The following is a 21,524-nucleotide window of genomic DNA, read 5'->3' as shown; positions in this document are numbered from 1 at the left end:
GTCTAGAGCATACTTTTCCTTTTAACAGCTCACATGGAATTGTGTTTTGTTTGAGTGTTTGCCCTCGCCCCACCCCTCCCCCATCACTTTTCTGATGGCTCATTCCGAAATAGTAAAAATATGCAATTAGATGAGTATATCAAGGTATGGGAGATTTTAGATTTCAAATCACGAGATTTTAAAACTATCAGTAATGCACAGGCATATATTTAATCTTGCATAGGTAGTGAGCGGATTTCGACTTTGAAATTTGATGGTTATGTCAGAGAAAGAAGACATCGCAACCAAAAAAACTAGGTGTTGTGTGTTTGAAACCTTTTTCGGGGAATATTGAAACACTGTCGATCAGGTAATCCTTCAATTCAAATTCTAACCCCATTTATTATTCATGCTGTTTCAGATTTTCCTGAGGTTTAAAACCTACAAACTAATGATTAATTTTGTTATGAATCTAAAACGTTACCTCTTTATCAATGTACATTGTGTACTGCGTATTGTGAGCCATCTACACATACAAAATGCACAAAATTATGAAGACCACATAGGAATGGATACTCGACAGATCGCTCTTCCATTGGTTTACCAGTGCAGTAGCCCACACGAGTCTAAACAAATATTAGGAATGAACCTGTAATACTTGAATGATCTTACAAATCTTGCAGTGAATTAAAACGGTGGTAAACCGACAGAATGGGCGGTAGGCCCATCATGAAAAGTGAGGTCTCTGGACATGACTTTTAAAAATGCAGAAACATATTGAAAACCGCAATAAATAGGCATTGCAGTGGCAATTTTATATGGTATGCCATTACAACGGTACTTAAACAACTCTATCTTAACTTTTCCTTGAAGAAGAGGGTCACACATGACGCAGTTTTGGCCGTCAACCCTTTTCGTTAACTTACGCTTCATTCCCTAAATAAATTAATTTGTTCAAAACCATGTTATGAACCTTCTAACTAATCGACCAAGAAAACAAGGCACGGTACTCTCTTCTCCAAAGTTTCACGCCAGTGTACATCTGAATTAATGTCACCACAAGGGCACGACATGGTCAACGGTTATATAGCAACACCAAATTTGACCGACTAGCGCTATGTTCTTCCATGTGGAAGAGGTAATTATTACCGTGACTTGATAAACACCTCATCGCGCGTTCGCCTCGTTTTTCGAATTTCAAAGACAAGAATACACCTGAGAGAGAAACTATAGAATGGATCAAGGAGAATAACCGAGGAACGAGGACCAATAAGGCAGCGGCAAAAAAGCAGGGAACAAAAGGGGAAAAATACTGCCCCTTTCCCTTCTTTCATGACACTGTTAATCGCCCCGTTCCCCATTGAAGGGTCTGGTCCCGGGTAGAAGAAATTAACACATAATCACGCCTGTTGGCTATGTTCATTATTATTGTTATTATCAGCATGTTTTAGCGCTCTGTTAAACGTCCTTTCCCTATGGTGTAACCCTTGCTGACCCTGGATTGGTTTGACCCGTTGTGTGTCCTGCCCCTGTGGTTTTTGTTGTTGTTGTTGTTCGAATGATTCTATGTTGTCGCTCTCTTGATCTTCGTCGGCATCATCAGGATCTTTCTCTGTGTCTTGTTCAGTATTGGCATCCTCGTCATCATCATCAGCTAAAGAAATAGAAATCCTTTCAGACTGAATGATAACTCTAACAAACCTCTTCTGTGTTCATTATTACAGTGCTCACAAATAACACAATTTAAACTGTTTTAGAATTCATCGTGGTGGGTTAGTGGACAGTGTGACAAGTCCAGGCCCTAGTCCTGCCCGCGTCATGTGTTCTTGGGAAAAAAGACACACCCGTCACAGCGCCTCTGTTCACCAAGAGTATGCTAGGTACCGGGAAACTGTTCGGAAAACCTGACCCAATATTAGGGGTTTCTCCGCGAAGGACCGGTAGCTGGCAAGGAAGGGAGGGGTGACGAAGGGGCAACAACGTTCTTCATCCCTTAGTGTCAATTTATCCAGATGTGCGTCGACATTTCGACAAACTCACACTTAAATTTAATGAAAACAAAAGATAATAGCAATGCTCCTCTTAAGACTAACATTTTTTTCTTACAAAATAAAAACAGACCCTGTTTCGGAAACGTAATAGCCTAGCAACCCTTCAGAAAACAGCAATCATGTAGGAAACTCTTGAGGGTTACTTGGAAAATGTAGGTCTTGCATTCCAAAGCAACATTGACTCAAATTCTCAGACAAATTTTGTATCTAATCAAACTCTACCAATGAGAGGACACTTCGTGTCACAGCACCCCTAAAAAAGAAGTAAAACACGACTTTGTGTACGAACCATCAGACCGAACTCTATGCCCCTGAACTGTGTCTTGTCTCGGTAAATTGACTGGGATGGCAGTCAACTCAATGTGTGTTGGTGATTCTCTTGCTTCATAATGCTTGTTTCGTTGAAAAGAGAGTTCCCCAACCTGTTGTTGAATTTTTTGTACTTGTTGTACTAGTTCTTGTTGATCTTCCCGATCCTGATTTTGTTGATGCATTTTCTTTTTATTGAAGTCTTCTTGCATTCCAGCCACTTGTTCATTTATTTTTTTTCGTGACAATTCATTGTCCTGACCATCTCGTTCCTGGGCCTCTTCTTCATTCCGTTTGTTGCTCTGTTCCTCGCCATACTGGGCACGCGCTCTCCTTGCCTCGTCACCTTGGTGTCCCTGTTCGTTTTGTTCACCATCTTTGTCTCCCAGCTGAGCTACGCCTTTGCGTTCATTTGCCATCTCTCTCTCGCCAGGTTGTTTCTGAACATCATTTGGCTCATTCTTGTTCTGTTCTCGGAAGGTTTCTGCATCATCAACTGATCTCTTGTTTCTCTCTCCTACATTTACCTCCTCACCTTCTTCCTCTATGCCTTCTTCGTTGCCTTCTCTTCCTTCCTGATTGGCTCTCTGACTATCTCGCTCGGACTGTCGAGAGATTCAAAAGTCGTATTCAAATTCAACGTAAAAAAATAAAGGACATTAGCACAACAAGGTTACGACTTATAAGAAACGCGTTGTAAGCATATTTGCAGATGAAACAATTGTGCAAAAAAATATGCCCAAGAAATTAACATAAAACCATGAGAGTAAATTTTTAAAAATAACTTAACAGTCTTCGCTAAGTTTACTAAATCTTTTGGAAGTCTGAAATTGAAATTTTCGAGATTTTCCTTGACTACGTCACAAGCCAAATATATTCCCCGGATCTTCTTCAAAATTCCCTGGCTTTTGAACACTAGAAGGGTATCTCTAACGGCATAAGAATCGTTTGAAATATTTCAAGAAATAAAATTTTAAGTTAAAGCCTGAAAATTATGTGTGTATTTCCATTCGTTAGCACTTACCTTTATAATACTATCCCATCTATTCACTGATTTATCTGTAGCAGAGACAAAATCGACACCACGTTTTTTATTTTCGTCCCCTGTGTCTTCGTCACTGTCTCTCAAAGGAACATCATTGCGGACCTGGTCACTCTCACTAGGGGAGTCTTCAGTTCTTCTGCTGTCTTCCCTTCTTAACTGAATATTGTCCTGTTCTTGATTCTCATCGGTGGGTCTCCTTCGTTCTTCCTCGTCAGAATCTTTAAAAACATGAAAACCGAGCTTAACGTTTACACTCTTTGTACAATTCAGCATACCGATATAACCTCAAATGGAAGCACGCAACAAGCCAAGCTCAAATAGGAAGAAAAGATAAACATTATGAGTCCATACACTTTAAGTGAATTATTCCAACAGAGAACAGTGCATTTCCTACAAACTACAATTTATCTCTCAGAAAAGTGATTAATCTTTTTGCTACTGTCATTACTGAAATGTGTGGCTGGTATGGAAGTCTCACGACGATGGCGATCCATGACTGTGCGTTCCTCAGTCTGTCTGCTCTCCATTCCAGGGGAACCTGTTTGACTTCAACAATAGAAAATAGTGTTAGCAAGTGAAAAATGGTTCTCTGATAAAAATCACCATCAGTTCTATAGATACGAAAAATGTCTTCTTTACGCTATCAAGTCGTTAGGGTAATACATCAATTATTTTTCCACTTATCTACTTTAAGATTCAGTGATTCTCATTGATGGCATTATACAAGAGTGAAATTGCGCCACATACTTGGCTTTTTCCACACCCATTTTTTCTTGGTCTCCCTGGGTTAATACTCCTGACTTAAAAGAGTTACGTAAATCGCCACCTACAAAATGCCAAGAAAAAAAACTTCAGCATCACCAGCTTACCTTTAAAACCCTGTTAGTAAGGTTCCTAAAATTTCGAGCTTTTCTTAAACAACTGCTTTCTTCACTATGTTACTTTCTACTGTCGACATAACAGGCAAAACTTTTTCTCAGCCTTTTTCTCAAGGGGGGGGGAGTGGTGCAATAATTGGAGAGGAAAGGGAGGTACATCTATCAATATGGAAAGTGGGGAAAGCTTATTATCAAGAAGAAGTAAGATTACTCATGTTTTAAAAGTAGAGATTTAGAGTAAAATGCAATAATGTGGTAGAGATACTAATCGTCTTACCTTGCTTAATCGTACCTGGTGTTTTATCGTTTTTAAGTTTGTCCTCACCAACGGTTTTATAACTTCTTTGCTGAGCTTTTTCAAGTCTTTCCTATGATTTCAGAGATCCAAAAAAACGTAATACCTCAACATCCATTCTATAATCACCAGCAGTCCACTCAATATGAAAAAACAATACTAACAACTCAAGCTATTACAGTAGGTGTGTTTAGACTAGCTGTTTCACATTTGGGTTAAGTGGCAAGAATAGTTCTAACTATAGTTTGGTGATGAGCTTTAGTCCCAAGATGTTTTACGAGAATTTTCAGAGAAGGCTCATTTAGAGCTAAAATTTTGGTTGTGAAGGATTCAGATCCATAATTTATCAAGACATAAGCTGGGTAATCCAGTTTATCAAGACATAAGCTGGGTAAACCAGTTTCATTGCTGTTGAGAAGAAGAATGTCTGTACTTGTTTAAGCTGCTTTCTTGAAGGAAACTAACCTTGTAGGATGCAAGTTCTTCTTCCAGAGTGCTAATTGTTTCCTGGTATTGCTTACTTCTTTTCAATTCTTGAGAGCTGGACAACTACAAGAAATAGACAATAGAAAGATTAACCAGCTGGTAATACACTGCTAATTTTCATTATTTGACCCATCAGATTCAGATACACATTTTTTTCTGGTTTCCAACTAATGAAAGGGATAATCCTTTTAAATAATTTCCATAGCTTAAGGACCAACAAGCAATGAGCCATATAATTTATTTAGAAATAATTATTATTGAATATGCATCATTTCTTAATCAGTTAATTTTGTGAAACCTACATGACTGTAGGACTGTTACAAACTTGACATTATCTGTATTCATTTCCCAACTTGCTCTTGGTCCATTATATTTTATTAAATCATTCTAACAAAGAAAAATGAGCAAACCTTGTGACGGTCAAGTTCCTCTCCTCTTGTCTTAAGATGCGTTCTTAATGCCACAACCTGTTTCTTCAGTGTTTTGATTTCCTCTACATGTCACAAAACATAATCATAGTGACCTTTTGGTCCTACATTTACATGTAAGGTAAAGTCTGTTTACAAGCCTAGTGGCCCATTAGGCCAGTGCTTAACTCCGGTTTCTGTAGCAAGAAGCGACTAGGAGTATTTCTACTCCCCCCTGGATGGGATGCCAGTCCATCCCAGTTACCCCCAGCATTAACTTTCCGGTACCCATTTAAACACCTGGGTGGAGAGAGGCACTGTGAGAGTAAAGTGTCTTACCTAAGAGCACAACACAATGTCCCGGCTGAGGCTCGAACCCGGACCACTCGATCCGGAGTCGAGCACACTAACCATGAGGCCACTGCGCCTCCACATTTACATGTACATCTTGTAATTATCCTTTTTTTTCTTACAATAGCTTTGCTTAAGCTAACCAGTCAATTTACTCATATCTCATTTTAATCCAAAGGCCACTTTGCTGTAGACTTTGTCACAAATGATATAAATACCTACAATACCATAAATGAACAAAGAGATGTTTTTAATAATTGAGATATGTGCAAAGTTAATCTTTTTGCAGCATTGATTATAAGCAAATTCATATGCCAACAGGGGCCACCATAAAAAATCAAAGCTGGGTGACTGGTGTGTTATTAGAAATAGAGCTGCACCTGATGGATCTCCAGCCCAGCACATTAAAAAAAAAACCAGCAAAACAGGCCCAGTGAGAGAACAAGCAACATTACCATCAAGTGATGCTATCTCATTTGCCTTCTGTTCTTTGAAAATCTGAAAGTTCCTCTTTTGTTGGTTATTGAGAGTGCTGTGCTCTGAACTGAGACGAAAGTACTGTTGTTGGAGACGATTATATTCTGTATCAAGCTCCTTATTCTGGGCCTGAAAATTTATCATAAATTTCATATAAAAGAATTTACAGTAAGTTATTAAGTATAAGAAATCAGTGCAGAAAGCTTAATACATTGATCACAATTAAAATGCAGAGAAACATCTGACTCCAGGAGCAAAAATAATGCATGCTTGAAAATTATCTGATGTTGTGTTGTTTTCCTTTGTCTCGTGATTAATTTTATAAAAAAATTCACTACCAATGTGGAATGCAATGTTTGAACCTCATACTGCAGCAGAGTCTTTGGTTGACTGATCATGTATCTCCTACTGGAGCATTATATTCTGCTGTCATTGGTTGATTCACAACAGCTCTGATGAGCACAATTGACTGATGTGTTCCTGAAGGATTTCTCCCAGAAACATAGACCCCAGGATATCAGGAAACACAACACCGGTAGAGCCATATGACAGCCTCAGATAGCTGAGGGAACACATGGTTGAAATATGCCAACTATGCTGTGCAAACCAACTAATTACAGTGGAGCATAATGTTTACCAGACAAACTAATATGAAAGTCAACCTTGATTACATGTAGCTAATCACCTTAAGATCACTAGCATGTACAGTCTAAACACTGCAGTGACTAAATCTTGACACATTACCGATAACACTCTATTACTACATTGTACTTCATGTTTACAATAGAATGACTGATCACAATCCAAACACTGTAAAGTTACTGTATCTTTTACCAACCTTCAGCATGTTGTATGAAGTCTCTAAAGAATTGAACCTGTTTCTGTTTTCATGCTGCAATCCAACAATAGTATCAACAAAGTCTTTTGTTTCACAAAGATACTGGCTAAAATTAAAATTTTCAAATTCAGTAACAATTCATTTAAATCACCTTGGATCTGGTTACGTTCAAAATAAACTCCTTTTGCTTTTTAGAAAACTCTGCAAATGGAAAATCAAATGGTACTATTAAACTTTTCAAGAAAGAATATGCATAGAAATAAGCAAACAAAGTAGAGAAAGACACTTTATCTCTCATACTGAGAAACACTATTCATCATCATGATTAATAATTTATGACCCAAACCTAGCTTGGAATTCTTGTGATCAGCCTTTTCTTTTTGTAGTGATCTTTCCAGCCGAGCTCGATGTTCATAAACAACTACAACAAATAAAAGGTTGTAAATGATATGCAACGAAATGTGCGTTATGCTATTACTATGCAATCTAGTGGGAAATCATCTTATTTTTTTCAGATTATTATCATCACCATTTTGTGAACAGAATTTTGCCTCTTTCTTCATTTTTACTTATACTGAAAATAGGTAATAAAAATTGACAGAAGTATTCACTTAGCTAAACAGAGGATATCACATGGCTGCGCATGGATACAAATTTTCTCCTCAAGTTACCATGACAACATGTTTACCTTTGCCTTGAAAAATATACTTGGTAAACTCCAGCATGCAGTGAATATATCATGTTCTTGAAACACTAGGAATTTTGATATTTACAGGGCTTGACACCAACTTTTCAACTTACTAGCCAAGTGACTAGTGACAAGTTAGATGTTACAGCAATTTCAGTTAGTTTAATAGCCAAACTGGCTGGTGGAAATCAAAAAACATTCGCCAAAACTCAGTCTCTACTAGTCTGTGGTTAAGGTGGCTACCATTAGTGTCAAGCCCTGATTTAATCAATAATTATCTTTAAAATGGAGGACACTAAAAAAAACAACAAATTCTCTTCACTGAGTTTCGAGGAGTTGTTAAGCAGCTAGAAGGAAGCAGCTGGAAGGAAGAATCCCTAATCACTGATCTTAAAGTGCCCCTGAGACAAAAATTGACCATTTTATTTCGGCCTAAATTACTTACACAATGTTGAATTGGGTCAAGTAAAGACCCTTTTTGCCATTAAAAACTCAAAACAAACCTTCAATGACCAATTTTTACTGCTTCAAAGTCATCCAAAAATCGTCCGCCATTGCTGAAAACATGTTCCAGCTGAGCCCGCAAAAACGTCATCATGACGTCAAAGGCTCAACAAACTTATGCCATATGCCAAAACCATTTCTAAGCCATCAATGTGTTTTCCCTGATGCATTTGGTCAATGATCTCATTAACCTTTTCCTATGTGTTTTTTACTATTGGTGCTTTGAGATGTTTGAAGTGAACTCTGTTGTTAAGTTGCACTTTAGCTTCTTTTGTTTTTTCTATCTTATTCATGATGACTATTGTTGTGTTGATTCGGTGAGGTTTAAAGCAGAGTTTGTTTCAACTCTTTTAGAGCTGTGACCTCATTGCGTTACAAAGTATTTTTTGGCTTAGATACAGTCTGCAAGTAGCATTATGACAATTTTCCAAGTAGCTCTGAAGGGCGATAGAAGACTGAACCGGTGGCATTCAGTTTGATATGAAACAGAAGTGGTTCTTTGTTTTGTCTGTGAAAGGTGTAACGGAGGTGCATTCATCTGGCGAATAAATCTCGCAAAAGTTGGCCTGATTTTAAATTCGTTTGTCATGGGCACTGGGATGAATTTGAGACCCTTTGATAGCTGACTTAGCTGTTAGATGGTTGATAGTTTGACAGGTGTTCAAAGAAATTTTCATTTTCTCAGTTTTTTGGCTGCAACCCTTCATTTTAAAGTGTTTTTACACTCTGTGTCTTAAGCTGTTTGTTCTGCTTTTGCTGATATTAAGGCCAGCTTTTTTTTAGAATCAGAGCACACAATTATACTTTTCATCTCTTTTGTATGAAAGTGAGCTCTTTGAGGTCAGAAATCTCAATCCTCAATTCGGCTATTTTATCATTCTCATTTACAATGTTCACCAAGTACTTTCCTTTACGTAAAGTATTCTGCCAGAGAGTTGTTAAAGGTGGATATTGATGAGCTCATATGTAAAGGTGAAAAAATCCGTAGAGATTGCACTGAGGACGATTTTCCTTGTTCCTTCTCTTCTTGAACGGTAGGCGCTGAACCCGACAGAATTCCTCAGCTAGATCCTTCAAAGTACACAGATCTCTCGAAAAAGTCCTCCAAGAAGTGTTTGGAGTAGATCACAAATATTTCTGTAGGCTTGAAGTTTACTCGGCAAGGTCGCACAAAGTGCATCCGTTTTTCCCGCTCTGATCTATTTGCAAGGCTTCGATGCAGAGAAATACCTGCAGCATGGTCTGCACGATTACTTCAGCTTTGAATTTTGCATCGATGCCCAGTCATTTCTGTTTAGTTTTTGTAAGAATGAAGTAAAGCACTCTATCATGTTTGCTTGACATTTTGCCATGTGAGATTTTCGCGTTGAGCCTTTGACGTCACTTCCCTTGAGTCCTGTGATCAACTTCCAGAACATGATCAAATAATGACGAACACGAAATCATGAATTTAACGGCCCGAAAAAAGATATTTCTGGTGCTCGGTCAAAACTGAAATTTGGCAGAGTATGTGAAGGAGACACATTGAACACGAAAATGGAAAAAAAATGATGTACAAAAATTTTGATCTCAGGAGCACTTTAAGAGCCAAAGGGTTAACTCTGTGACCACAAGATGCTCAACAAATGGTTCACACATTTAATGCTTTATTATTTCAATCATTAAATGCACTTTTTGATCCACAGAGTAGCTTTCCACATGGCAAAGATGAACTGAATCATATTCAAGCTAGATGTGTTACTAAAGATAGAGGAATATTGACTTTTAATTAAAATTATCAGACTAAGACCGATAAGTTGGCACATGAAGCAGAAAGGGTGGGACTGAAAGTCAGTGTAGGCAAATGTAAATTAATGCAAATAAATTCAAGGAGCAACAATGTGGTGGAGGTGTATGGACGAGGAATAGAAGATATTGATAGATTTGTGTATTTGGGAGCTACAGTTTCCAAAGAGGGTGGAGGCACTGAAGAAATCCACAACAGAGTAGCCAAAGCGAGAGGGGTATTCGTAAGATTGACAAAGATATAGAGTAGTAACAGCATTAGTCCACGAACCAAAATCAGGCTGTATAAGACACTAGCAAAGCCAGTCCTAATGTATGGCTGTGAGGCATGGAAAATGAACAAAAGTGATGAGAACAAAATCGATGTCTTCCAAAGCAGATGTCTCAGACAGATAATTAAGATACACTGGCAGCAAAGAATTACAAACAAACAAGTCCTGAAGATGGCTGGGATGGAAAACCTAAGTGAGGATGTGCGAAGGAGACGATGGAAATTTATCGGCCACATCATGAGGAAAGAACCAAATAATGACTGCAGAACTGCATTAACCTGGACCCCAGAAGGGCGGCGAAAACAGGGCAGACCAAAGACAACATGGAGGAAGACAGCAGAGAGAAAAAGGAAAAAAACTGGATGGAAGAACTGGAGTGAGGTACAAATCGCAGCAGCTGACAGAGCTGGTTGGCGGGATTGTGTTGAGGCTTTACGGGCCACATGGCATGAAGAAGATAGGTGAAGGTGAATTAAAATTATTTCTAATACAAATATGACAATAAGCATTCACTTAGATGTCACTAACTCACAATACGTTAAATGCTGGTGTTCTACTATAACAGCAACAGGTCCATCATAATAAATTAGCATAAACTGAAAAAAGAAAAACTTAACAAAAAGTATGGAAATCTAATTCAATGAAACACACAGGTGAGCTTGCTCTCCATTTCTACCAGCCGTACACAGAAACATCCCAAATTCTGCATTAATCAAAAAATTAACAAAGATATCTACTTTAAACCAATAGGTGTAAGATCGGCCTTTGCATTGTGTCGTACTGAGTATGTCCTTCACGAGGATGATAACAATATCACTAACACCTAAAAAACAACATTACAAAAATACAGATCTCTATTTTGCTATCAAATACCTTGAAGCTGGGATGAGAACGACTCCTGTTTCTGGAGATACCTATTCGCTTCTGATTTCGAGATCTCTAAGTCTACGGAAACAGTGTTGTACAAGTAGCTTGTGTACCCAAGGCCACCTAGAAGAGCTAAAAATACAGCTCCTTGAAAAATTGGTTTGTTTCTCCTGTTACACATCTCGTAACGATCGACGGTTAGCAAGCAGTCTGAATTAGATGGGACTTCAAATAGTCTCTCGCCTCCATTGATCCGTGCAGAAAATGTTCAAAACATTTCCAACTTGAATGCCACTCACTGGGTTTACATCGAGTTAGAACGTATGCGACGTGGAGAACCCAAATATGGCCACCAGCCTCTCTTTCAGGAGTCCGAGCCCGCCGTGCAGAACAGCGGATTTTCAGGAATGACCCGCGACAACCGCGGCGCGCGACCATGGCAAAGGGTTTAAACGTGACACGTGATTAATACCAAAGCGAACTATCGCGAGACGTGATTTGCCTCCTGAAATACACGTGACTCTTGAATAGTTTCTAACATTTCCGAAAAACTTGAAGATTATAATTTCTTTTTAATTCGTGACGCTTGAAATGCTGTGGTATACGTCACGCGAGAATTTTTCGAATTCGTTCATAAAACCCGGTTTTATGAACCCCCCCCCCCCAACAATTTTTTCCCTAAGGCTGTCTGTTCTCCTTCGTGACGCAAGTTCTGTTCGTTCGAAGGTTCCCTATAAACCTATCTTGATTCAAACGTTATTGAAATCCTTCCATTTTTACTCAAACCTTAAAAGATGATTATTTGATTGGTTCTTAGTATTGGAGGACAGACTTATGTGCGGAACAGGTTGTCGAAACGTCAGTCACCACCACCGACAACAGTCCTTCTCAGGACTACACTCACCCGGACGATCACACTACACTTTCACATGTTACCCCCGGATTCAATCCCTTCACTGGAAAACTATATTGACTGCATGTGTTTTCTTTTTCAAAGACATTTCCCAAAATTTGTTATATTAATTGGAACTATGGGGTAATAGCGAATACGTTCACTGCCTATGTTTTCACGATGGATTTCTTTTCCTTTTAGCCGTAATTAAAGAAGAAAACTGTGGCGCCTAATTTTACAATTTTACAATAAGTTTTACCAATCTCTAGCTTCGAGTATGTAGTTTATAGGATAGCTTCCTTTCATGATCCCTTCATTATTTAACAAAACCACAAACTCAGGTTTTGATGAGTAGACAAACAAAGGGGATGTCAATCTCATTTGAGAGAATCGATATTGAGACAGGTTGACTATGGAGCACTCTGTCTTCTTTTTATATCCTCAACCTACATCATGAGTTATAAGCTTTAACTCAACTGGAAAAAAAGCTGTCAAGATGGAGAGAAGAGAGAATGCCGATTTTTGAAAACTTGTAACGTTAGCCAAAGAAAACTTATTTTGATTTGTATTTTCAGTATGTAATTAGTTTTAAAGATTATTGTTTGCCAGTGTTTGCAATGTCTCCAGAGAAATGAGCAGACTGAACAATGAAGAACCTGTGTGAGATTCAATTCTTTTGTTCTTTCTCGTTAAGATGTTATATTCATTATATTAACTCCTCCCAAGTATTGAAATAGAATGAAGAAGGAGGCGTAGGTGCTAATTACAAATAATCACCTTATGGCAGAAACGCAACATTAAAGAATCATTTTTAAGGGACACATTGATCGGTGTACGTGGATTTTATTTATATTACCACTTTTCTTGGAATCCTTGGGGGAAAATTTAGTCCAGCGAAATTTGAGTCTCATATGAAACTGACTCATTTTAAATTCACTGCAACATACCGTGTTGAGCACTTTGTTTACCTAGGCATTTATCGTTCTCCAGATATAACTGTGTAATTAATGAATTACGTAAAACAGGCGTGTTTCAAGCCAATATCACAATTTGTTCACTCGTGCTATTAACATTTGTTTCTAAGTGTGGTGCTTAAGAAGTCGCACAACGTCAGTCTATGCGGCCTTTCACCAACCCACAGTTACAGTACATTCTCGACAGTAAATATGACATCTCAGAATCTTTATCTTCCAAGTGTCTCCACTCTTCCAGCGTTCACTCACTCGTTTTATCATTACGGATACTTCAACCCAGACATGTCCACCTCTCTTTACGGAAATGGCTCCAGTACATGGTCAAGTTATGAGAGTCCATATAACCACCAAAGATTTCAAGGCATCCCCTACCAACCCGCAGATGAAGAAAAACCAACTCAGTCATATATTGGTCTGATTGGAAAAGCAATTTTAAGCTCCCCTCAGCAGAAACTTGTTCTTGGTGATATCTACAACCACATTCTAACAAATTACCCTTACTTCAGGAATAGAGGAACTGGATGGCGTAACTCCATACGCCACAACTTATCGTTCAATGATTGCTTTGTTAAACTGGGTCGGTCTCTAAACGGCAATGGACACTTCTGGGCAATCAATCCTCTAAACTATGAGGACTTCAGTCGGGGAGAGTACAAACGTAAAAGAGCCACAAGAAGAAACCGAGAGAGAAACGAGACTGAGATAAGGACAATAGAAATTTTGAGAAAATGTCCAGCTTCTCTAAGGAAGGCTAAAAGTTCTACACAAAATAGAGGTTTTCACATCGACACACTTCTATCCAAGTAATGGGAAGAGAAAGGAAGCGATGAGAATATGCCAACATTTGCTGTTGTCGCCAGCTAATTGGACTGACCTTTTTTAGGAATATTTATTCAATTTAAAAACTGAAAACATTGCGTTATCAAAGAAGAAAACAGAAAAGAGAACTGAATGTTTATCGCAAACCACCTGCATGGTACATATGAAATATGAATAAACTAAAACTTGAGCAACAAGCCACAGATACTGCTTGGTAATCATTTTTCCATGCGGTAACTGTAACAGTTATAAAAAGCTGTTTGATAACAGTAGAAAGTGCGGAATGATGATGTTTGTTTCGCAGTTCTAAGGGCTGTCAAAAAAACTGAGAAGATTGGGCTGGAAGCGTGAGAAAAAATCCGTGTTTTTTTTCTATATTGGTGCGTCGTTGTATTCTAAGTCAGCCGGTGATTAAACACATTGAGAAAAAGCAATAAAAATTCGGTGCTAACGACTTTTACTACCATCCTATGTATTTAAATGCAAATACATATTTCACTTAACAATAATGCAAACAGATAGGCAAACTTGGCATCGTAAATGACTCATAAATCTTAATCAACATTCCTTTAATCAAGAAACGATGAAATTTGTGGCTTAAGTGAACTTGACAGCATAATTATGTTGGTTGTCGTGAAATCTTGGGAATGCGTTTATTTGAGAACAAATGAAAAGAAGTGACTCTTTTTTACCTCCAGAATATTAAACGATACGCTCAATTTTTTATGTTTGGCGAAAAACAAATAAGAGTGATTAAAAAACGTTTTAATGAGCTGCCTGAGATCCCTGCCTGATAGAAGCCTGAGACGTGAATATGATTGCACGATTCTTTTTTCAATGAGATTAATAATTGCTTCCATGTAGATCCTGCCAAATATCAAGTTTCACCAATATAACTGGTCTTTGATTATGTGTTTACAGCCAGAAATAGTTTACTGAACTGGTAACGAATGCGCCCGGCATCGAACGAGGTTACTCCATAAGGTACAGGCAGGAGGAACTGAAAAACGAGGAAATTCAAATTTTCGCCGCGAGACGGAAGAAAGGAAAAGAAAGATGAGGAAATTGCGTATTAAGGTTGCATTTGTAAGCATTTCATTTATTGACATTCAGCAAGAAGTAAATGCCATATAAAATAGCTTTGTTGCTCTAAGCTTGGTTTGTTTGAAAAACAACATTGACAGTTTGGCGCTGAAGGAGGATGTTTATAAAGATGACTAATTAGGTGGATTGTAAATTAAGATTTTTTATTGTTACTCAAAAGTCGTTTACACAGAAATTTCCGCTAATTCTAATTGCTATGTTCTTAGCAATATTGCTCAGTTATGACTGTTTTCTCGCTTCCTCTCGCTCTAACCTTAGACTGTTGTTGTATTTTGGTTTCTATGAATTTCAGTTGCTAAATCCATGTTCATATCTACAAAAAAAAAAACATATATATATATACAGTAAATGCTTTAAACCTAGGCTGGGGTAACAATTATCCTAGTATTCTGATCGCCTGGGTGAGAAAAGCCTTCAATAAACCTGCATCGTCTGACGCTTAGCCTGATTGAAGGTCATCATTGGAGTCAAACTGGACCAGTTGTCGTCAGTCGACTGTAGTAAGTCTCATAGCACTTAAATGAAACCATTCGACTGGGAAACAACCACCTCAATTGACTCCTATAATAACTTCCGCTTAGGTTGCCGAAACATTAGTTACTGTATTCAACAAAAGTTTTCTTCGAAATTACTCTAATCCAGACTATTATATTCGACAATCAACAGATAAACTGACATTTTGTACATTTTTCTTACTCTGAATCAACTACTTCTAATTGATTGTGTGGAAGCAAACCTGGAAAATCTTTATACCCAATCGTTCTATAAATTGTTTTACCAAATTGTCTTCATAGCCAAGCTAAAGTGTTTAACTCCATCACCAATCAGAACATAGTGCCCAGAACCACCATAAACACCTTCGAACAGTGTGCACATTTACGCATAATATATTAAATCCATAAATCAGTTTTATGTTTTTTAACACTTCAAGTTTTCATTCAGTCGGATAAAATGTTTTTGATGTGAAAACTTCTTTGGCGCAATCCCCTTTCATTGTCCATAAAACTGTTGTCGCACTGACGAGCTTTCTCTATGGTACGCTGAGGAACAACATCTTCACAAGATTTCCAACCTTGGCCTTTTTCTAACGTTGATATCTGTAATTTTTTTTCCTGTGAAATACTCCTTCGATTTCTTTTGGAAGATCCTTTCCGTCTATACCCTAAGTCTCCCCGACTGAAGTCCTCATAGTTAAGAGGATTGATTGCCCAGAAGTGTCCTTTGCCGTTTGGAGAGCGACCTAGTTTAACAAAACAATCATTGAGCGATAAGTTGTGGCGTATGGAGTTACGCCATCCAGGTCTTCTATTCTTGAAGTAAGGGTGATATGTAAGAATGTAGTTGTAGATATCACCAAGAACAAGTTTCTGCTGTGGAGAGCTAAGAATTGCTTTTCCAATAAGACTGATGTACGACTCAGCTGGTTTTTGTTCATTCTTGCTTTGGGTCGGAATACCATGAAAGCTTTGATGGAAACATGGAGTAACAGAACCTGGAAGACGAAACGAAATCTCCGTGTTGGTGTATCCCAAATAACAAAACGAGTATGGAAAAGCTGGAAAAGTGGTTGCAGCTGGATGGTAAAACCTTGGAGACGTCATATTTAGAGGCCGCCAGAAACTAGTTTCCATTGGGTCAAACGTTTTGGCCACTGGTTTAACTGTCAGTTATGAGAATGTCAGTCAATTCACTTTCAGTTCGGCTGTTGCCCAAATGAAATTCAACTTTGCGCAGATGAATAAGTTTTTATATTGGCTTAGGAAACGCTTGTCGTAATTAATCAACAATGTTATTGTTTTGTACAATAGAACTGCTTCTAATCGTCATTGCTCAATGTCAAATCAAATCAACTCAGAACTGAAATATCATAATCAATATAATCATGAAATTCTATTTTTGTGCATTTCTTAGGAGATCCTTCAGCATATCTTTCTTGAGAACATGCACCTACTTCATCCTTGAAATTTTTGACTCCCTTGAATTTTTTTTCATTGCTCTAAGCTTATTATTTACAATTAACGCCCCACGCCTTGTGTTTGGCTTTCCTTTCAGACTTGTTTGAAAAACAAATACAATGTAGCTTTTCTTTGAAGGAGCGTTCCATTCATTTTTACGTTAATAGTCCCCGAGAGAGTATTTCGATCTATAGAAGACAGGTAAAAGCAAAGTTTAGCTGATGAAAAATAACATTACAGGACGCTGCTAGTAATATAGTGGGAATGAACAAAAACAAGCGTGCTAAAATTGAAATAACTAATATAAATGTAAACAAATCTTTCGATCATTTTTCTTTATATCAGGGTATTTATTTACAGTATTGTTTGTCTAATGTTCTAATTTGAGTGTTATTGTTCGCTAATGGAAGGGTCTACTTCAGGGGCGGGACCATTTGTCTTCCTAACAAACCAAAACACGATTTGTTTGGTCAGATTTTAAAATGATTGCAGACAGGGAATTTATTAATGATCAACAAATACTATGAAAATTGCTTGTATCTCTGGCCTACCATAGATGCTAAAGAAAAATCACTTGAACAACCAAAACTCATTGTTCTTTTGATCTTCATATCCTATATATGGCTAAATCTGCTTTCGCCAAAGAACATCGAATCAAAATCTTAGATTTTTTTGTCAGTTACGTTGCTTCTTTAGACAAACACTTCTCGGAGTCTACTTGACTAAGAGCAAATTCACTGCGCACAACTGAGTAAAGAAATATTAAATGTCACCCCTTGTTTTCATTTAAAAAGATGATCAACTACGTGGCTTTCAAGCACGTTTTTATTTGCTTTATATCAAGCGGCTGCTCAGAAATTTTCTTGTCAACAGTCAAATGCCCGTGGTAACACCTGTTTGACACTGACATGATTAATGTATTTGATGTTCACATTTGCAGCCATCTTCGATATGAGAATAAAAACTAATGTCTCCCCTACTTCAAAAGTATGTGCAGACTTCATACTGATCTGCGGGTTGAAGGAACACTTAAAAACTTCTGCAGAGTAACTTTGAGGGTCCAGTACATAGAGAAAGACACAACTTGGGACCTCGGCTATCCGACAGGTTATTGATATTACTTGTCTGATTACACTGTAGAGAAAGTTGTCACACAAGTGGGTTTTCCAGTGTCGTAAAAATCGCATTTGAAATGTTGGAGTCAAGATTCTTCAAAAAGCTTCAATGTTACTACGTAACATAACACTACCTTGTTGGGTTCACTGATTGCCTTAATTACGCCTTTGATTCTTAAATCCGGTCTACTTAGCGCCATCTTAGTTAGGACAAGCTTTCTTCATTGTCACTATGATTTACTTCCTCAATGTACATATATTCTCCATATGAAGTGTCAATCTTGTTAGAAACATTATAAAGCGCATGTACGTCTGCCCAACTGAACCAAATTTTTCCTCCTTTAATTTCTTTTTAAAGGAACCCTTAAACGTTAAACTCGACACAAGCGATGATTCTATCCCTGTTCGCTTAAAACAGGTTTCAGTGTTGCTAATCAGCGACTTGCAGCAATCTCAACTACAAAGCTGCAGTTTTAGCTGTTTTTACAAAATTTTTATTTTTTCTCCTGCAAACCAGTAAATTCTCTTTTGTAAATGTGAACTGGTTTCCACAAATTATCCAAAAATGAATATCGCAAGTCTAGAACAGCTAGACAGGAGCGAGGAATTGAGGGCAATGTAAATTTGAAACTATAGTCCCATTGCGTGATAGCAATGATTTCTTTGGAAGTCTTATCGTTACATTCTACTTGAATTTGGACATTTGAAGGTGCTATTTGAAACTGCTGGCATCAATGGAAAACTCAGCAAGAAAGTGATACTTGTTCTTCTTGATTAATCCCATTGCAAAAGTTGTAGAACAGATTCGCTCACGGGCCACAACGACTTTAAATTGTTCTGATTTGACTTTTACAAGACTAGAAAATGGCTGTCACCCACATAATTTCAAATATTTCCATAATTAAAAATGTTCCCAAACCTCGACACGAAAGTCAGTTAAACCAATTTCATAACACTGATTTCAAATATTGTTTCCTTTTGTTAAAAGTTCAGCATTCAGAACCATGCGTTTTAACGCTTCGTTTGTTTCTTACGCCCTGTTCCCTACAAAAGACGGTGTTGCCATTTATCAGTGAAGAGGCCACACACAACACGTTACTTATTTGTTTTATTGTTTCTTGAACCGTAAATTTACATGTTAAAGGAATGGGGTGGAGACAAAATCCTTGAGAACTGCATTGTTCAAAGGTTTTCTTATGGTTTTCCATCATAGCATAATGAATAGATAAATGTTTGCTTACGTCTCAACACGCCTACCTATTTTTTATTTTTACAATAATCTACCAGTGCGCTTTCTTGCTATGAAAAATAAATTAAATTCGTGCCTTTTTGGTTTGTAACCCTTTTGCGTTACTCTGCTATATACATATCTCTTGATAGTCGGCCATCTAGGAAAACGTTGTTCCAATATATATTTTAAAGGGAATCAAATTGACATTAACACGTTATCTTTAGCTAACACTCTCAAATCCAAACTCGATGGCTAAAAGTTTCCAAAAGTTTAGAGGCTCAAAACATCCTCCCGAAAAAAATTTTCTGTAGTTTAGTTACTGAAGTAATACACCGAGGGAACATAATCCAAATAATAATCGAGAAAATCGGTCAAAAGAAATCTGTTTTGGTGCCTGAGCCATTCTCTCGGTGATGAACTCTGTGCACTTCAAGTTCTTTTTTAGCAGGCATCTGCCTCTGTGTCACAATGGAAAATGCTGACACCGCTTCGTGCGTTTCACTGCTTTTGATATCTTCCCATTTGTCCGACAGTAGCGTCTCGATGTGAAAACCTCTTTTTTCTGTTTCATCTGGAAAAGTGTGACTGATGTAATGGATTTCTTGCAATGTGCACCTCTGAACATGTCCAGATGTGTTCGTTTTTGTTTCACCACTCTCTTTTCTCTCCCGGTTTCTTCTTGTGGCTCTTTTACGTTTGTACTCTCCCCGACTGAAGTCCTCATAGTTAAGAGGATTGATTGCCCAGAAGTGTCCTTTGCCGTTTGGAGAGCGACCCAGTTTAACAAAGCAATCATTGAGCGATAAGTTGTGGCGTATGGAGTTACGCCATCCAGGTCCTCTATTCCTGAAGTAAGGGTAATTTGTTAGAATGTGGTTGTAGATATCACCAAGAACAAGTTTCTGCAGAGGAGAGCTTAAAATTGCTTTTCCAATCAGACCAATATATGACTGAGTTGGTTTTTCTTCATCTGCGGGTTGGTAGGGGATGCCTTGAAAGCTTTGGTGGTAACATGGTATACATGGACCAACATAACCAGGTAGAACTTTTATGTCTTGACCGCGAGAAGGGTAAGACATTTCTTGGCTGACGTACCCACTGTGAAAGGATGAGTACGGGAACATTGGAGCTATAGGGATGCTTGGATGATAAAAAGGTGCAGAGTTGATATTCACTAGCGAAAAACTGCTTTCCATTGGCTCAAACTTGGTGAACATCAGAATTTATAGCAGGGATCAAAGTTTGGAGACTTTTACAGGATTCACACTCGAGTTCAAATGAACATGGCACGAGTGAACAAACTCTGATATTGGACTGTAAAACGCTGTGGTTTACGTAATTGATTAATGACACTTTTACTGCCACAAACAATCAAACTCCTTGATATTGGTTTTCAAGCCTAAAAAGGCTTTCATCCAACTATATTTGGGATCAATTTGTATGTCTGATCAAACAATGTTCAACAAGCCGAGTCGGGGAAAATCTTTTGATTAAATGTTTTTGTTTTCAATTCAAATCAAATCTCAAGAAGCTCAGACTAGCTAATTCTAGTTAACATATTTGTCCGCTTATTCGTATAATTAGCACCCTTATAATTTATTTAGCATTTTTGAATAACCATCACAACACATCTGCAACTTGCTTAACCTTAAAAAAGGAAGGTTTATTCTTTTATTCCCTTAGGACCCATTCCCACTCTTTTTTAACCGAGTACCTCTAACCTCCTCGTCAAAAGACAAGACTGCTCACTACGTGCAAACAACAAAAAAGGCAATTTCAAATAGCTTAGAGCTGTAAAATGGGGCGGTTAATGTAATACTTCATGAAAGACATGGCTACAAATACTGAACTAAACTGTTTGAAGTAATACTAATCCGTTCCAGTGTTCTGTTTGCAGAAGAATAGAGTTAATAACACATCCGCCCGTACAATTGTTTGGCATTGTTTGTGTAACGTGCTAATGCTAGCGTTATTGTTTACGGCCACAAAGGCGCGTGATTGCTGCGACTCACAAAGGAACAATTACTTGTGGGTTTTTTTTTCTGGGGTTTCCGGTGAAACACAGAAGTACTTTTGTGATCCGGCCTAACAAATTCCTCCTTTGATGGCAATCAACGCCAAACTCAATCATGACACTCCCCTTTTTCGCGTAATTTATTTTATGTTTTCGTTGTGATGTTCAGTACTGTTTGAAGGTGGATC

General features: G+C 37.9%; 3 protein-coding genes and 1 pseudogene across 4 annotated transcripts; 1 reads left to right on the top strand and 3 right to left on the bottom strand.

The window, feature by feature from the left end:
• Positions 1 to 361: 361 nt before the first annotated feature.
• Positions 362 to 11,598, bottom strand: LOC111332024 (uncharacterized). 2 transcript variants are annotated; one of them, XM_022937279.2, is made up of 13 exons: positions 11,239 to 11,598; positions 7,463 to 7,537; positions 7,268 to 7,317; positions 7,117 to 7,170; positions 6,257 to 6,407; positions 5,454 to 5,536; positions 5,023 to 5,106; positions 4,540 to 4,630; positions 4,132 to 4,210; positions 3,833 to 3,930; positions 3,364 to 3,602; positions 2,320 to 2,944; positions 362 to 1,633 (listed from the first exon to the last, which is right to left on the bottom strand). In XM_022937279.2, exons 1-13 carry the CDS (start codon positions 11,411 to 11,413, stop codon positions 1,380 to 1,382), a joined length of 2,058 nt encoding a protein of 685 aa, XP_022793014.1. In that variant the 5' UTR covers positions 11,414 to 11,598; the 3' UTR covers positions 362 to 1,379. The 2 variants fall into 2 exon arrangements, with proteins under 2 accessions (XP_022793014.1, XP_022793015.1); XM_022937280.2 differs by having other exon boundaries at positions 4,555 to 4,630.
• Positions 11,599 to 13,270: 1,672 nt separating this feature from the next.
• LOC111332017 (forkhead box protein C2-like) lies at positions 13,271 to 14,372 on the top strand (annotated as a pseudogene).
• Positions 14,373 to 15,143: 771 nt separating this feature from the next.
• LOC111332018 (forkhead box protein D3-A-like) lies at positions 15,144 to 17,486 on the bottom strand. The gene has a single exon (XM_088731909.1). The coding sequence runs from the start codon at positions 16,650 to 16,652 to the stop codon at positions 15,960 to 15,962; it is 693 nt and encodes a 230-aa protein (XP_088588035.1). The 5' UTR covers positions 16,653 to 17,486; the 3' UTR covers positions 15,144 to 15,959.
• Positions 17,487 to 19,182: 1,696 nt separating this feature from the next.
• On the bottom strand, positions 19,183 to 21,424 carry LOC111332020 (uncharacterized). The gene has a single exon (XM_088730693.1). It carries the CDS (start codon positions 20,537 to 20,539, stop codon positions 19,694 to 19,696), a length of 846 nt encoding a protein of 281 aa, XP_088586819.1. The 5' UTR covers positions 20,540 to 21,424; the 3' UTR covers positions 19,183 to 19,693.
• Between the last annotated feature and the right edge of the window lie 100 nt (positions 21,425 to 21,524).

The sequence above is a fragment of the Stylophora pistillata genome, chromosome 8 (genome assembly GCF_964205215.1).
Source record: "Stylophora pistillata chromosome 8, jaStyPist1.2, whole genome shotgun sequence".
NCBI classification, from domain to species: Eukaryota; Metazoa; Cnidaria; class Anthozoa; order Scleractinia; family Pocilloporidae; genus Stylophora; species Stylophora pistillata.
The sequence above is the reverse complement of the archived record's forward strand: the minus strand, read 5'-3'. Positions and strand labels throughout refer to the sequence as shown.

Coding starts and splice junctions, on each gene's coding strand:
- LOC111332024 (XM_022937279.2), bottom strand. CDS start 11,413: ATGTGTAACAGGAGAAACAAACCAATTTTTCAAGGAGCTGTATTTTTA. Junction 7,538..11,238: donor GTTCTCATCCCAGCTTCAAG/GTATTTGATAGC, acceptor TATTTGTTGTAG/TTGTTTATGAACATCGAGCT. Junction 5,107..5,453: donor AGGAACTTGACCGTCACAAG/GTTTGCTCATTT, acceptor TATTTCTTGTAG/TTGTCCAGCTCTCAAGAATT.
- LOC111332018 (XM_088731909.1), bottom strand. CDS start 16,652: ATGGAAACTAGTTTCTGGCGGCCTCTAAATATGACGTCTCCAAGGTTT.
- LOC111332020 (XM_088730693.1), bottom strand. CDS start 20,539: ATGTTCACCAAGTTTGAGCCAATGGAAAGCAGTTTTTCGCTAGTGAAT.